The sequence below is a fragment of the Meleagris gallopavo genome, chromosome 9 (assembly GCF_905368555.1).
Source record: "Meleagris gallopavo chromosome 9, MGAL_WU_HG_1.1, whole genome shotgun sequence".
NCBI classification, from domain to species: domain Eukaryota; kingdom Metazoa; phylum Chordata; class Aves; order Galliformes; family Phasianidae; genus Meleagris; species Meleagris gallopavo.
In genome coordinates, this window is record NC_139412.1 from 10629679 (window position 1) to 10644873 (window position 15195).

The 15195-nt window shown below is 47.4% G+C and overlaps 1 protein-coding gene across 1 annotated transcript in view; it reads left to right on the forward strand.

The window, feature by feature from the left end:
* The window catches only part of LOC100543162 (gamma-aminobutyric acid receptor subunit alpha-3), a 58524-nt gene that overhangs the window by 1283 nt on the left and 42046 nt on the right, over positions 1 to 15195 (forward strand). Inside the window, exons 2-3 of the mRNA XM_085230668.1 lie at positions 6106 to 6228; positions 9170 to 9291. Coding sequence (XP_085086794.1) covers positions 6146 to 6228; positions 9170 to 9291 — 205 coding nt within the window. The 5' untranslated portion in view covers positions 6106 to 6145. The remainder of the gene's footprint in view (positions 1 to 6105; positions 6229 to 9169; positions 9292 to 15195) is intronic.

Below are 15195 nucleotides of genomic sequence, written 5' to 3' on the forward strand. Positions count from 1 at the left end.
GATGGGAGCAGCTGGGTGGTTGTGGCTGCACCTGGGCCCCGTGGCACACGCTTGGCTGGGGGCTGCATCCCTTTCCCTTCGATCTCCTCCCAGTTCACAGCAGTGCTCAGTGCTGTGGGTATGCACACATGCATTTGCTGCACCGCTGCACTGGGGGGCTGCTGCTTTTGCTTCTGGAGCTTTTATCAGCACTCTGCATCAAGCAGTTTTCCTCCTCCTGTTTTCTCCTCTCCTTTCTTCTTTGTCTGAAGCTGCCACCTGTCCCACTTCACTGTCAGCTTCCCCTTTGCCTTTTTCTGCTTAATTCATTCTTTCACCTCGGTTTCTTTTTCACTAAACAGACCTCTTCCTCTTCACTCTGCTCCCTCTCAACACTATAGAAGAAGCCCAGCTCCTCATCTCAGTAGGAGTATTCCTGCCAACTGTTTACAAAAAGTAGCACAATACCCAGGCTGAATGCTGACATAATTACATACCCAGCCAGAGTGTAGTAAATAATCCTGCTTTCAAGCTTTTGCCCAGTGGAGAGTCTTTTGCCATCTCCTTTAGCCCAGGGGTGAATGTATTATACTTGGCTGCTTTTACTTATATTCTGGAAATAAAGTCAGTGCAGTCAGTGCACATATATGGTATTGCCATATAAATTTCCCATCTACACGTTACGTGTCTGAATGTGCATTGTACATCTCTGCTCCTGGTGCGGGCTGTGAGAATAGTGCTGGGCAAGCATGAAGTCAGGGAAGGAGCAACTGCTGAGCTGTGGTTATTGTTCCATCAGTAAAGAAAGATGGCTGTGGGGTGAAGGTCAGGAGCACGGGGTTAGTTGGCTGCTTGGTTGGGGTGCTGGCTGGTTTCCCAGGGATTTGTGTATGTACAGTGTGAATGCTGACTGTGGGCATTGTCAGCACAGTTGTATTTCCAGTAGTGCTCTGAGCCCGAGTCTGTCTGCAGTTGCTCTGATTGTGAGTCAGTCTGTCTGCAGTTGCAGTAGCCGTGAATCAGTGTCTGCCTGTAATTGTGTGGGTGAATCAGTGTTGGCTTGTTACACTTGTGAGTGCAAGCGGTTTCCTGTAGCGGCTGTGGGTGTGAATCACTCTACAGTCCCTCTGGATGTGTTTTCAAGTGGAGAACTGCAATACTGAGATTAGTTTTGTTTTGATGAGAAACTGTCAGGCAGCTCCTTGTTTTGAAAAATTAAAGCTAAGCTGGGAGTTGGGCACGGAGCTCGCTTAGCTCCATCACCAGCCTTCTGCAGCAGGGACCCAGATTAACGCTTGTTTTTGCGATCTGTGTTAATCTGAACCTTTAAATTTCCTTCCCTTGTGCCTCTGGTTTCAAGTGTCCCATTATGCTGGTGTCTCTTGCAGAGCCGCAGACGACGCATTTGGTAACCATCACATGTGCCTTGTACCTTGCATGGCAGATTGATGGGAAGGTTGTTTATGGCCTGTGCAGGGTGTGCATTGATAGGGACTGCTCACTGTGCTCCTCTCGGGTGGAAAGCACAAACGTTTTCATGTCTGAGCTGAAAACTGTGGTTCCTCTGCCATGTGCAGCTTGCTGTGAGCCAGAGCTGTTTCTCTGAGATGGTAAACAGCAAGTTTGATTCAGGTAGGCAGGGGTACAGCTGCCTTCTCCTCGTTCTCTGATCCTTATGAATGCTCTGGTAGCTGTTGGGCTTCTGGCAGCATCTATTTAGCACAAAGCAGAGCTAAGCAGAGAGCCAAGTCAGAAATCTGGGCTATGTTAGATGATGGAAGCAGAGCACTCCCGTTGGTCCAGGCTGACAGACAGCCTTCCCTGTGCTCGCTGGTACAGGTGGAGTGGTGCTGGTGGGGCTGGAGTGCTTCCAGTGCATACTGGCTTGGTGTCTGTGCTGTGCAGGGTGTGTGTGCCTCCTGGTTAGCTCATCTCACAGCAGGGAGCCTGTCAGACAAGAGTCTTGTGAAGCATCACGCTTACTCCATTATTTCTAGGCTCCCAGACAAACAGTGTCTGCTCATTGCAACCCCTGCACCTCCCCAAAAAATAGTTTTATTCAAAGAAACTCTTCCTTTTTACTGAAGCTATTGAGAATTGAAGTGAAACCTTCCCAGCCAGGGACACAAGGCAGCATGTGTATCATCTCCCTTTATTGCTGCTGCACCGTGTGCTCACTGGCTGCCCATCTCTGCAGAGAGCTCCAAGCCTTCCCCACAGCAGTGATGTCCGCAAGGCCGGTGTGTTGCAGAGGATCGGGGCCGGCTGTGTATGTCTGAACAGCTCTGTGATCTGTGAGGGATGCCAGAGGACCTCTCCTGATGACTGGGACCTGGTTTGAAAGGCTCCAAGGCAATAAAGAAGGGCTCTGAGGAGCCACTTGTGCTGTGTGAATGCACCTGATCTGGAGATAAATATGCAGGTGTTGTGAGGTCACCTGCAGTGCTTGGCTGTGCTACTGTGCAGGTGGTGGATGTGCTCAGCACCAGCCGGGTTGAGATAACACTTTTTCCCCAATGTGGGAGTGTTTCTATCCAAGCCTTTGGAATGTGGCTGCCTCTGCTTCCCAGCCTGTCTTCCAGCTGGCTTCCCAACACCAGCTCCTCTTTGCACATACCCCCTGAGATACCTGATTTGGCAGAGATGCAGAGCAGCTGCAGGTCCTGGGGGCTGTGGACTGAGTGGGAGCTGCAGTGCTCAGCGCTCCTCCAGCTGATGCGACTGATAAAAGTATGTGGCACATGGGCACAGCTCAGTGACACTGCAGGTACACCGAGACTCTTGGTGTGGTAACAGTGGGCAGATGTGTCCTATGGGCTGCTGCTTCATCAGTGCCACCTGCATGATGAGCCTGGCTAAGTGAATCAAATTGCTCCCTTGGCTGTGTGTGTTTCAAGGAGGTGGGAATTTGAGGAAGATGCCAGTGTGACTCTCGCAAATGTACCTGTGTGGCTTCGCAGGGCTCTTCACTCTCTATTTGCTTTCCTTTGCTTGCATTCTCCCTCTCTGAGTTGTTCTCTCAAGGTTTTTTGCAAGCTGTACCTTTCATTCTCCACCTCCAGAGCTCTTTCCCTTGTCAGCATGAAACCTGTGCTAATCATAATTTCCTAGGAAAGAATTTCAGAATATTTAATGGCTTCTACGATAAGGAGTGCTTGAAGGATTAGGCCCAGCATGAAGAGTTAGGAGATCCCCTTTGGTTAACATAGCTACATGGAGACCTTGCTGATCCAAAAGGTGCCAGAACCCTTTGGTTCCCAAATCTCATCCCACGAGGAACCAGTGTATCACTGTCTTGGGGAGAGGGAAGCTTTTCCAATTCCTCCTTCCAAAACTGCACATCCAGCAGGAAAGCTCTATTTCTTGGGAGTGTTGTTTTGCTATGGTACTCTGGAGATTGGGCATGCAGCATGTGTTGGAGAGGAGTGGGCATATTTATGATGCCTTTAGGTATCTGGCTATAAAGAAACCTGCCAAAATCCCGAGTGCACTGAATTGTACTTTAAGTATTGCCGAATCCCAGCTGCAAAATGTTAGTGGGGCTCCTTAGAAAATCTGCAATTGATTCAGCTGTGGAGGTTACCAGCAACTGCAGAATTGGTGATAAATGTGTTTGCTAAGCATGCCATTAAGAAATGAGCCATGGGCAGATGGAGGAAGGAAGTGCAGAGTTGCTTTGAGCACTTCCCATCCTTATGGAGAAGGTGCTGGGAGCTGCTGTGCCATGGGGATCAACTGGGCCCTGGCTAAGCTCTATTTAAAACTGCGTTTTAGGGGAAGGAGAAGTGAAGACATCCTCTGCTGAGGTTTCCTTGCATTCTTCAGAGATGCAGTCCTTGCCTGGCAATGGGGTGATGAACACCAGAGCTGGAAGGAGACTGCTCCTTCTGTGTCTGCCCCAGTACTGCTTGGCTCAGCATCTTGAGGCTACCAGGGTTCACCATCAGCAGCCCCTGTGTCAGTCAGGAATACCAACCACAATCCTTCAGACTGGGTCTGCTTTGCAATCCGTGTCTAAGAAGTGTAACAGAGCCAAAGAGTAAGGAAAATGCAGCATAGTCTCTTCTATCCAAATCCCCCAGGCAAAACATGAAACAAGAACCAAAAGAAAGAGTTAGAAAACAGTGCCAAGCTATTTCCCATGCTGTGCAGTCCTTCCTGAGCCCTTAAGAGCCTTCACAGTGAACCAGCCATGCATGTGCTCTCTTGCCCTATCTCAGGGGCATCCTGTGTGCCAGAACACTGAGTGCTCAGAGCAGGGGACTGGTGAGGACAGATACTCTCTTAATACAGGTATGCAGAGCTGTTTCTGATCCTTAAAATGAGACTTGAGCATGTATTTAACTTGATTCAGGAAATCCTGCTATCCTTGGCTAGCACCTTCAGCAGAGCAATCCAAAGTACAGAATTGACCATTCATCTCCATGTAAGGAAAACTGCATGATCCAAGGTCAGGTGGAAATGTGGTTGTCTTGAACTCTTGGTTCAGACAGCCATCGGGTGGCTTTTATCACTTCTCCAGGCCTTACTTTCCCTGAATTACTTCAGCTTACCAAGGCACCCAGCCTTGGTGCATCATCTTCCCAGCCTGTGGTCTCACCAAATCCAGGAGTTCCTTCAAAGCCATGAGGCATCTGCTGTGAAATGGGATGGTCCTGATGCACGTGGATAGCACTGGTTAAAAATTCTGGTGGTGCAAATTCTGCCAAAACAAACAGTTCATTGAAATGTGTTGAATGGGAAAGCGATTTCAATAAGATTTCTTTAGCGGTGATGTGGGGAAGGGAGAGGGAAGCCAGCAGTGGGTTTTTGCTTTTGGCTGGTGATTGAAGTTATCTTAGAAAAAAAAAAAAAAAATCCTATTGTATAATCTTCAAGTTTAAGAGAATTGAAAGGAAATCTGTTGAGGAGCTGCTAATTGAAGGAGTTCTGAATTTGCCTTGTAAGAAACATCAACACTTTAGCTGTCCTTGTTCTGTTTTGGAACAAGCTTCCCCAAACTGATGGAGTTTCCCACAGAGCAGATGTTCATTCCCTAATTTGTACTTCATCAGCAAATACTTGAAATCCAAGCCTGTGTCCCTTCTCAGCTATAGGGTGGCAGGAGTCAGAAGATTGATTTCAAAGCAGGGCTCATTGCCTATGGTGGTGTAGGTGTGCCTGTGCCAGGACAGCTTCCCCCAAAGTGTTCACTTTCTGGTAGTGGGAGGGTTGTGCTCCACTTGGTAGCCTTCCACTTAAATAAGGCCCTGAACCAAACTTTCAGCTACACAACATTAATCCATGTGCTGATGCAGAGGCTTTAAATGAGTAATGGGGAGGAAGACAAAGGTAACATGTGAAATATGCTCCATGCAAGGCTGTGGTCAAAAGGAGTCCCTGGCTGTGGCTCTGGGCTCACGGCTGTGCCTGGCTGATGCAGCACAAGCTGCCCTGTGTGCCAGGCAGGAGCTGTCTGTCGGGCAGACGTCATGACAAGCTGTATTTATCCTGGCTGTTGCTTGGCAGTACTGTTCCGAGGTGCATCAACATAATGAGATACATAAAAGGGGAAAGGCGGTTAAATGTGTAATTGCATCACAATAAACGTAAAACTGAATGTTAATGAAAAAATCTGAGCACGCTTAGTGTGGTACAGTTGAACACTCCCACTACCTCGGGCCTCGGTACCCTAACTTTATGATAATTTCTGGTGATGTCATTAGCAGAAATAAATGAGGGTCTAACTGTCCAGAAAGACATTAGAAAGAGAAAAAAAATGGGTTTTGAGACTTGTGGGTGTCCCTGGGCAGCATGAGTTGGGGGAGCCACTGCCGGGTGATGCCTGAGCATTAGAGGTGAGGAGAAGGAAAGGATGGGTGCAAGAAGCAGTGTGATCACTTTGGAAATGGAACTATGCAATGACTGGGAGAGATCAAAGCACCTGAGGGGCTGCGGGATGCTCAATGAACGTGTATATGTGAACGTACATTCCTGGCTCTGACCCTGCCTCTGGTCCAACAAATGCGACACTCCAGAAAGAGTACAATGGCTGACATGGATGAACCACTGGGAAAAAAATGGAACCAAATCAATTGCTTTCCTCCTAGTAAATTAAGTCTTCTCTCTTCTGTGCTCCCGTGGCAGGTTTTGGAGGCTCGCTTGCTGCTCGTTGTGCACTGAGGCCATGGCACCGCGGCTCACCGGAATGGCATCTCTCTCTCTTGCTGCCCTCGGACTCCTGCTGTCAGCTGTTCCTGCTGATGCTGGGTAAGCTGGCAAGAGGCAAGGCCTTTGGCCAAGGCTGCTGTTCTTTCTCTGTGCTTCAATATACCTGCGCTGGTACCTGCATGAAGCAGTTCAGGGCAAAATCCTGAAAAGATTCTCTGCTGTTTCTTTCGTTGTGCTCCGGGGCAGCCTTTGTGGGCACGTAACACAACAGCAATGACTGCTGCCAGTGCCTCTGCTCTCAGCCCCTGTGCCTTTCACCCAGTGACTGCTCAGTCTTGCACAGCTGAGCAGACTGATTACATTAACACTATTTGAGCTGTTCTTGCTAAGGATGCTTGTCAGCATCTTTTGTAACAAAACTAGTTTTCAAACATAGCCTTTCTGCATTACAACTTTGGGTGAGGAGTGGGCTTGGATGATTTTTAACCTGAAAGTGACACACACATCTCTTTCCAACTCTAATTTTTTAAAATACTCTTTAAAAACAAGCAATCTGGAAAACAATACTGCTTCAGCAGTTTGGCTGTTCGTGATGTAAGGAGAACTAGGCACATAGGATCATAGACTCTTAGAATGGCTGAGGTTGGAAGGGATCTTAAGCCAATCCAGTTCCAGTGGGGATGTAATGACTTTTCCCCCAGCCTCTCCTAATTAAATTTGCCGTATAACTGTCTTCCCTGCCTAAAGGCTTTTAATTCATCCCTCCTTGGAGTGTTTCACTGGTTCTGCTGTTACCCCCCTGCCTGTGCCGCTCCCCTGGTGCTTTCCAAGTGGATCCTATACTGCTTGCGTTGAAGTCAAAACCTCAAATGTCAGCCTAAGTAAAACCACTTTGAAATTTGTAAACTCATTTTTTTCCATTGCTGCTGAGTCTCTGCCAGGAGTTCTTTCACAAAAATCTGTCCTCTCGCTCTTTATATTATGGGTAATTTTTAAAGATAGCTTATAAAACATTAATGAATGAGCTTTCATGAGCGTGCTAGCTATTCATAAGTTATAGATGGTTATATACCCATCAGCAGACACGGTTACAGATTGCTTTTAACTGTGACATCTAGTGAAAGCTGGCATAATTGAAACCTCGCTAATTACAGCAGGCACTTGTTAAATTCCTCAAAATCCCCTTTACCTGGGGGAGTGCAGGTATTTCAGATTTCCTTTATGCTCAAGTCCAGGTGAAAACCAGAATCACTGTTTTGGTTCAGATAAGTCTTAAAGGCTGAGATGCTGAGGGGTTTTGCTGTTTCAGCATTGTGATGTTGCATGGGGGCTGAGGGATGCATCTCAAGTGCTTCATGGCCTCGTTCAGCTGCTGGAGGTTGAGCTTCCTGCCTTGACCACTTCTCCCATAAGAGCTGGTATTGGCTCACTACAAATCAGAGACCAAGAACCCTTGTGAGATGTGAGATCTGATCCCTGGAGAAACAAACCTCAAGCACTTGAAAGCCAATTTCCCACTGTCTTTGGTCACTGATGCAGACAGATTAATGTCAAAATTGCTCAAAATGAGATATTTCAATTAACGGCGACATGCTGAATAACATCGATTCAGCCTCTCTCTAAAAATAACTACAACCTTCCTTGCTCTTTTTTTTTTTTTTTTTTTTTTGGTAGAAATCAGATTTTATTATTCCTTTATCTTACAGGAAAGGGATTTTGTGTTGGGGAATCATTTTGGTACAAAACTCCCAGCAGCTCTGCTGCTTGTCACCCTCTCGACCCCTCATAGGATCTTTACAGGTGGACTCATAATGTCAGAGGTGGCTCATCTAACCAGATGGGATGCTGCAGGATTACGCTTTGAACAGCTTCACTGATATTGCACCCTTCCTCTTCCTTTTTTTTTTTCTCTTTTTTTTTTTCATTCCTCTTCATAATGATTTCTCAATCCTTGCACTTCATTTCCCTGCTCATACCAAAGCCATGGCTGCACCCCATAAGCTGAGCAGAGCTGATGGGCTGAGTGAGCCCTGTGCTGTGCTCTGGGGCTGCTCCCACCTCCTGAGCAGAACTCTAGAACACTGGTTTGGTGACAGTGATTTTCCTTTTGCTTTGCACCTCGGAGGAGTTTGCTGGGCTTTCTCCAGTGTTATGCCACGTCCCTTATTTTTTATTTTTATTCTTTTGTATTTTTATTCCCTTCTCCATCTCTCCTGCAATCTCAGCATCTCTACTGAGTTTTGTTTTGTTTTCTGTTTCTTAGTCTTCTGCCTTTTCATTAGTTTTGTTCCTACCAGTTATTTCTGCTGGGAAAAGCTGTACTTGGAACTTCAGCACTGATAGATACCCTGTGCTGTTTAAAATCTTTGAAGCAGCCAGTTTTGTGAGGATTCGTAGGCTTCTTTCTGTTGATTGAAAGGGAAACACAAAATGCAAATGTGCTATTTGAGCCCCTTGGGCTTGCAAAATTGCACTGGATATTTTGTTTGGTGATATGAGTTTTGTTTGAGAAATGTGCTGCTTATTTTGTTCCACCTGGGGCAGAAAACGCCCCAAGGAAATCATCTTATTTGGGGCTCCTAGGCTTCTTGCATTGAGCGGAGATAGGAGCATGAAAACTCATTTGATTTTATAAACAGGGAAAGTTCAACAAACTGCAGAAATGGCTCACATAGGGTTTTAATGGCAGACTCAGCCTCCCAGCCTGCTTTACTGATTTCCCATTTTTCTATCCCTCTTTCCTTTTCCCAGGGGGAGAACACTTGGAAATGGGCTGATATGGTAAATAACTGGCAGCACTTGCTGCGTGCCTCCTGCAAGGAGAAGCCAGCACTTGAATAACCCTCAGATTCCCCAAACCTTTGTTCCTCCATCTGCCTTTCTTAGGGGCAGAAGAGGGACACCAGCACAAGGTACTCCTAATTGGGCTGGGACATGAATAAGTGTCCTTTCATTTCCATAGGTATTTAGAGTGTATAAAGAATATTTCTATTCTGATTGTGGCTTTTTTCCTCTCTCCTCTTTTCCGCAAACACACCAGACTTTCTCAGAAGCATGTTTCAGACGTCGTCGATGACAGCAAAGACAACATCACCATTTTCACGCGCATCCTGGACAGGCTGTTGGATGGCTATGACAACCGCCTAAGGCCTGGACTCGGAGGTCAGTTGGTTGGAGTGATGTTCTCTGCACCTGTGCAGCTTTAGAAATGAGGGGCTGCACAGATGACTTTTTAACAAAACTGATGGTACTGGGAGGAAAGCCAGAGCCAGTCCCTTGTTGATTGCGTTGTTTTGGGTCCGTTCTGTCTCGTTGTTTGGTATTTTGTGAGAAGAGAGGAACAAGTCTCTACAACTGTTGTGGCCTTCTGTGACATTACATTGGTAGGCCTGTAGATGGAGCAAATATAATTTTATTTATTTCTGCTACTTTAATAGGCAGTATCATGTCCTAAATTATGACACCACCAGCTTGCAGAACCTTCCATCCACATTGGCACTGCTTTTTAGTTGCTGAGTTTTGCTGCAGAGCCTCTCTCTTGATGTCTTCTCAGCTGTTCCCTACATAGCTGTTACCTGGGGGGATCTTCTATGTGTACTGATCTGGGTACCATGCACTCAGCTGGGCTCTGCTATCTTCTGAGCTTCCTTCAGCATTGCCATTACAGTAGCTGCTGAGCTCTTCTCCAAGCACCTGCAGATGTTTAAGTGCTTTAGAAAGCAAAACCCTAGATAGTCACCTTCCAGTGCTCATGGCATGCATCTACCATGCTGTATGGAGGAAGAAGCAGCAGGGAGATGTTCCTTCCTACTGGAGGAACTGCAGTTCCTACCCAGAGCTGGACTTGCCATGCATCTGTCATTCCTTGTACCTCTCACTACTAAGCTTTCTGTCTTCCTGCGTGCTGGTTATAAAGCAATAGCCAGGAATTGCACCCTGTGTTCCTCTGCCCACCTTCTTGTCTCCACCTTGTCGTGGTCGTCTTCTTACATCTCTCCTAGAGAGCTATGGCCCTAAGAAGAGGCTGTGTAAAATTTGGAGAAGGGTTTTTCCAGTGAGCATCCTCACTTCAGATGGGCTGCCATGCCGCAGAACCCAGCTGGGAAAGGGTTATTCTATCTGCATAGCCTATCCATCAGTTTTATTGCTTTTGTTGCTTGTTTCTTTCCCCCAGAATTAACTGCGGTCCCACTAATAGCTTTGCTTCCTCAAGTCTCCCCGATGGCTCTATTGATTTAACTCAAATGATTCTGAGAGAGGACTGAGGGGGCATTTATGTTCACCGTAGGCTCAGTTGCAGACATCCCTGTACTAAGTATTAACAAGAGGACTCCCAAGAGCCCCCTTGCTGGGAAAGTTAAAACCTTTCTTGGAATATCTCTGCTCTGTTGCTTTAGATCCTTTAATAATGTGCTTAACATAATAAATTGTCTTTGCCTGAGCCAGACACTGCATGCTCGAAGACTGCTTTCACCTCTGACTTTCCCTCATGGAACACTCTGGCAGATGCAGATAGGAGGTTGTAACAAAGGCTGTGGGTTTGGGGGGCTCAGGCAGAAATGAACCTGCTGCAAACCGGGAGCCATCCTGGCGTGACTGTCAGCAAGAGATGGGCTTCCAGTGCCCAAGGTTATGCAAGAACCAGTGGATAACCAGGCAGCAGGGCTTGCAGGCTCACTTCTTGGCCTTGTTTTCCTCACTTTGTGTCAGACGTGTTCTTCTGAACCCCCTTGTCAGCACATGGGAGCAGTATGGGGCTGGCTGTGCCCAGGCTCCTGCCCCCGCATCCAGCAAAGTCTTTTCCGTGCCCACTGAGAACTGAGCAGTGTTTGTTTAGACTTTGGAAAAGGAGTCTGTGTAAGCAACAGAGTGTTGATGTGGTGACTTCTCCCCTCAAGATAGCCTCTTTGTATTTATTTTCTTATCCCCTCTGTTTCCACCATCTGCTGCCACCCACTCTAATAGCTGCCATGCCAAAGCTCCTCTTCCCATCAGGATGCTGCAGACTCAGACTGAAGCACAGCAGTGCTGAGGCTGCTTAGGAGCACCCAGAACTGCAGAGACTGTGGTCCGTGCCTGGGTGCTACCCCATCCCTGAGATGTGGCTCAGGGCATCCTCTTACGTGAGGAGTCCTTGCAGTCCTGGTGATTCTTGGATGTCTGGGAGCATGCACCAAGCCATGTTGGAAGAAAGGCTGAGGGGGAGAAGTGTCTATTAGATCCCTTCTTCAGGAACACCCATGGCAGTGGGGACACAAGCACCTGTGTCAGCAAGAAGTCTTCCATGCCTGGTAGGAGGTTTTTCCCCTGTTTCTGTCACGTGTCCTGGGAATGGCTTGCTCCAATGGCCTGAGTCCTCTGCTGTGTCTGACCCCATGACCACTGAAGGAAATGGGGAAAGGAGTAGCTACATAAATGGATTGTGTTATGGAGCTTGGAGAGGAAGGAACTTTCAGCAGATAACTTGTCTTTCCCCTGGGTAAACACTGCAGATGGGTTATTAAGTCAGAAGAGGAACAGAAATGGACCCTGAGGGAGTAGAGACATCTGTTGTCACGGCCAACCTTGTGGGAGAAGAAAATCTCCTGCAGAGTGAGGTTCTATATGGGCAGCTTTGGCCTACCCTCTCAGTCTGGAGTGGTGGATTGCATGGATGCTCTGCCTGGCCCCTCAGGGCTGTGGTGAGGGGCACCTATTTATAGCTCACAAATTCTCTTTGCTGCTGGGGCTTCCTGCAGAGAGGGCCTCTGCTTTGAACCTGGTGCTTGCCTTACTGCAAGGGTTGGAGTGAGAAGTTATGGCCAGGAGAAATGGGTCGGGCTGGCTGACGAAGGAAGAGATGTCATACACCTGGAAAGGAAGGGCATGAATGTGAGTGATGGGACACTGAGTAACACTCTGAGAATGACTGATGCACAACAACTGTGTGTGTGCTTTGGCTGCTTACTGTGAAGAGCGATTGGTGTTCTGCAGTCCTTGCACGGCCAGCTGGATGCCCACACCTTCACCTCATAGAGGTCATAGTGCCTGTCGTTGGGTTGTTTGAGGTTCAGCGATGGTCCCTGTGCAGCTCTCACCTCCAGCAGCGTTATTTCCATCTGGTGGTTGTTGGGTTTGTTCTGTTGCAACTTAAATGCACTGATCCTGTGAATGCTAGGGGAGAAGTAGATGGGAGGTTTCCAGACTTTTCACAGCCTTTTCCTTCCTTTTAATGCTCTTTGGCAATATCACATGGAGAGTTTCAATGTTTCTTCCCTTTTCTATCAGGGAGGAGGCACAGGGGCCTTTCTATAGCCATTTCTAAGCAGGGGAAAGATTTCTCCCATCTCAGCCTCCTTACCCTCCGAAGCTGTCTGGTTTGGAGGAGATGAGGGAGTCTGAGGTGCTGCTCAGTGTGTGAGGTTCTGAGTGAGTCTGGAGCAGTGGTGGACTAAACTCCCATACTGGGTGGTCAGAGAAGACTGCGCTCCAGAAAGCTGCTGGGCTTTCCTAGGGGCTGCCAAGAAGGGCAGGGTTTTGTCACAAGGAGAAGGTCCACGAGGTCGCAGTTTTTAAGAGATGGACTTCAAACTTTCTGGATAAGCCAGTTTCTCCAACTGCAATTAAATAGTAATTTGTAGCATGTTAAGCAGTTGGTCTGGTCTCGATGGCTGTTTTCCCACCTGGATGCAGCATCACTTTCAGGGTAATTTGTGGCATTTCCTTGGAAAAACTCCTATTTCATCACTCTGGAGTCCACATATGTCTGTCCAGACACTGCCCCATCAGCAGGACCAGGTCAGACATCTTGTTGGTCTGTGTCCCCATGATGTGATGAGGGTTAGGAGCCTACTGCAGGGCAAGGGATCAGCAAACACAAGCAGCTAGATTAAAGCAATGCCATTCACTAAGAACAAGGTATGCGGCCCTTATGATCTCTTCTCCCCTGGTGGCGGGGCATCATCCTCAGGGCTGGCAGCAAGTGGGTCCCCCCAGCCAGAGAGAAAGTCCCATCTTGTGTCCTCACAGTTGGGGATATTGATTGCCTCCTCTTCCTCATTTCCAGTGAGATGTTGTTCTTCATGCCTTGCTGTCAACATCTTCATGCTCGCAGTGGGCTCAGCGCAGAAGCCCTTTGGCTCAAATGTTTTTCAGGCTCTGCCTCTTGTACAGAACTCAAATCAAGGATGCCCAACACAAGCACCCCTGGTGCCTTTTATCTGGGCTTGCTATGTCAGCTCTGCCTTGCAATTGGTTTTGATCTGTAGCCACCTGTTAATATTTATCCTGCTAATAGATTCTCTTTATTCTTCTCTAAGTGAAGTGCACCCCAACTGGAGCTTTCCCTGTTTTCTTTCCATGGTTCAGTGTTTTTTTCTGTTTGTTTTACTGATGGTGCAGTTTGGCATGATGTCTTCTGAGCAAGCAAAAGTCTTTTACTACTCATATTTCACCAACTCAAGTGCTGATGGCCAAATGTTTTGGTCTTGGGTTCAGAGTGGCTCCATCTATGTTGACACACTCCTGTGAGCCGCTCAGTGTGTTACACCCAGTGCCTCTGTCTTCTTGTCATGACCTCCTGCAGGTAACGGCTTCTCAGTTATTACATGGCCATCCAGGCAGAGGGGCTGAGATAGAATGAAAGAATTACAGAAGTGCTCCCTGCAGCTGATTCCAGGAACCAGGGGGGCTGGGTTCTCTCTGCCCTCGAGCTCCTTTACTCTCCAAGGTGCTGTTTTTCACCTGTGTGTCATAAAGCTACCTACAACTCATGTCATAAACATTATCTCGATCTGTTGTTTGTGCAGGAGAAGCATTAGATGACAAGCCCAGTGGTCCGTTGTGTTTTGTTTTGATTTCCAGGATTTCAGAGCTATGCTTAATCTGTTTCTCTGCCTTAATATTCCACCTCTCCTAACTTCTCATCTTTTCTCTCTGATCTGACTTCATGCCTTGCATTGATTACTCTGGGGAGGAATTTTCCTCTTTCTTAGAGGAAAATCCATGTCTTATCTCAGCTTTTTGTCTTTGTCTGAGATTCCTTGATGAGTTTTAATTTGAAGCTGAAACATTGCCTGAGCAGTGATTTCTTCTATTTACCTTTCTGGGCAACAGGGACCCTGCTCCGTCTTGTCAAATTTCTGAAGTTAAGATCTATGACCAAATACAGGGGGGAAAAAAAAAAAAAAAGGTTGCTTTCCCCTTGAGTGCAGCTCTCTGAAGGCAGCTTTGCCATGGATTTGCACAGCCCCTGATGCTCCCCTCTCTTGTGCAGAAATCCCTGGTGCTGCTGTTTAAACCCCTGGTGTAGAGGGAGAGGGAGCTCAGTGTGTAAAGGCATGTACACATCAGAAGGCGAGTGAGGAATATGGACTTGACAGCTATGCCTAAGGGTGACTCTTAAATAAGTTATGAATTTGCTTAGGGCAACAGACTTGTATCAGAGCTTCAGGGATATCACAAACATTCCGGAGGGGTCAGAAACCCATCGTGAAAAGATTCATCACTGCCAGTACAAAGCAGCACCTGGGCTTCAAATCAGTGCCGTGTCCCTTGGGGGCAGGGGCAGGTGGGACAGACACCGTGTGGGTCCCTGCCAGCAGCCCTGTCCAGGCAGGAACTGTGCAGCTAAGTGATCCCCATTGATGAAGCTGTCCTTGGTCACCTTGGTTCTTCATGGGGGAGTGACCAAGCCTTCAGGTTGCAGGGAACTGGAGAGGGTAAAGGTGTTTCTCAAGCTGCTTTGGGTGCCTTTTTTAGACACTACCTTAATTTACTATTTTATTTACTACTTTATTTACTAATTTGCAATGAGGAGTGTGTCCCAAGCCACTTACCCCACTGTGCATATATGCATGTTAGCAAGATTTTCCCAAAGGTTGAGACATTTTTCCAGGAGAGTAAGTTTTTGGAGGACTTTGTACCCAACTCATTTATACTGGAATACCTCTCAAAGCTTCGGTCCTAGACTTGTCCGAAGCCAATGCTGAGATCAGGCAGCTCGTCCCTCCCCAGAGGGGAAGCTGTGGGTATGAGCTAGAGATAGGATGATGCCATTTGTTTATGATGACTCTGGAAGGCATGAGC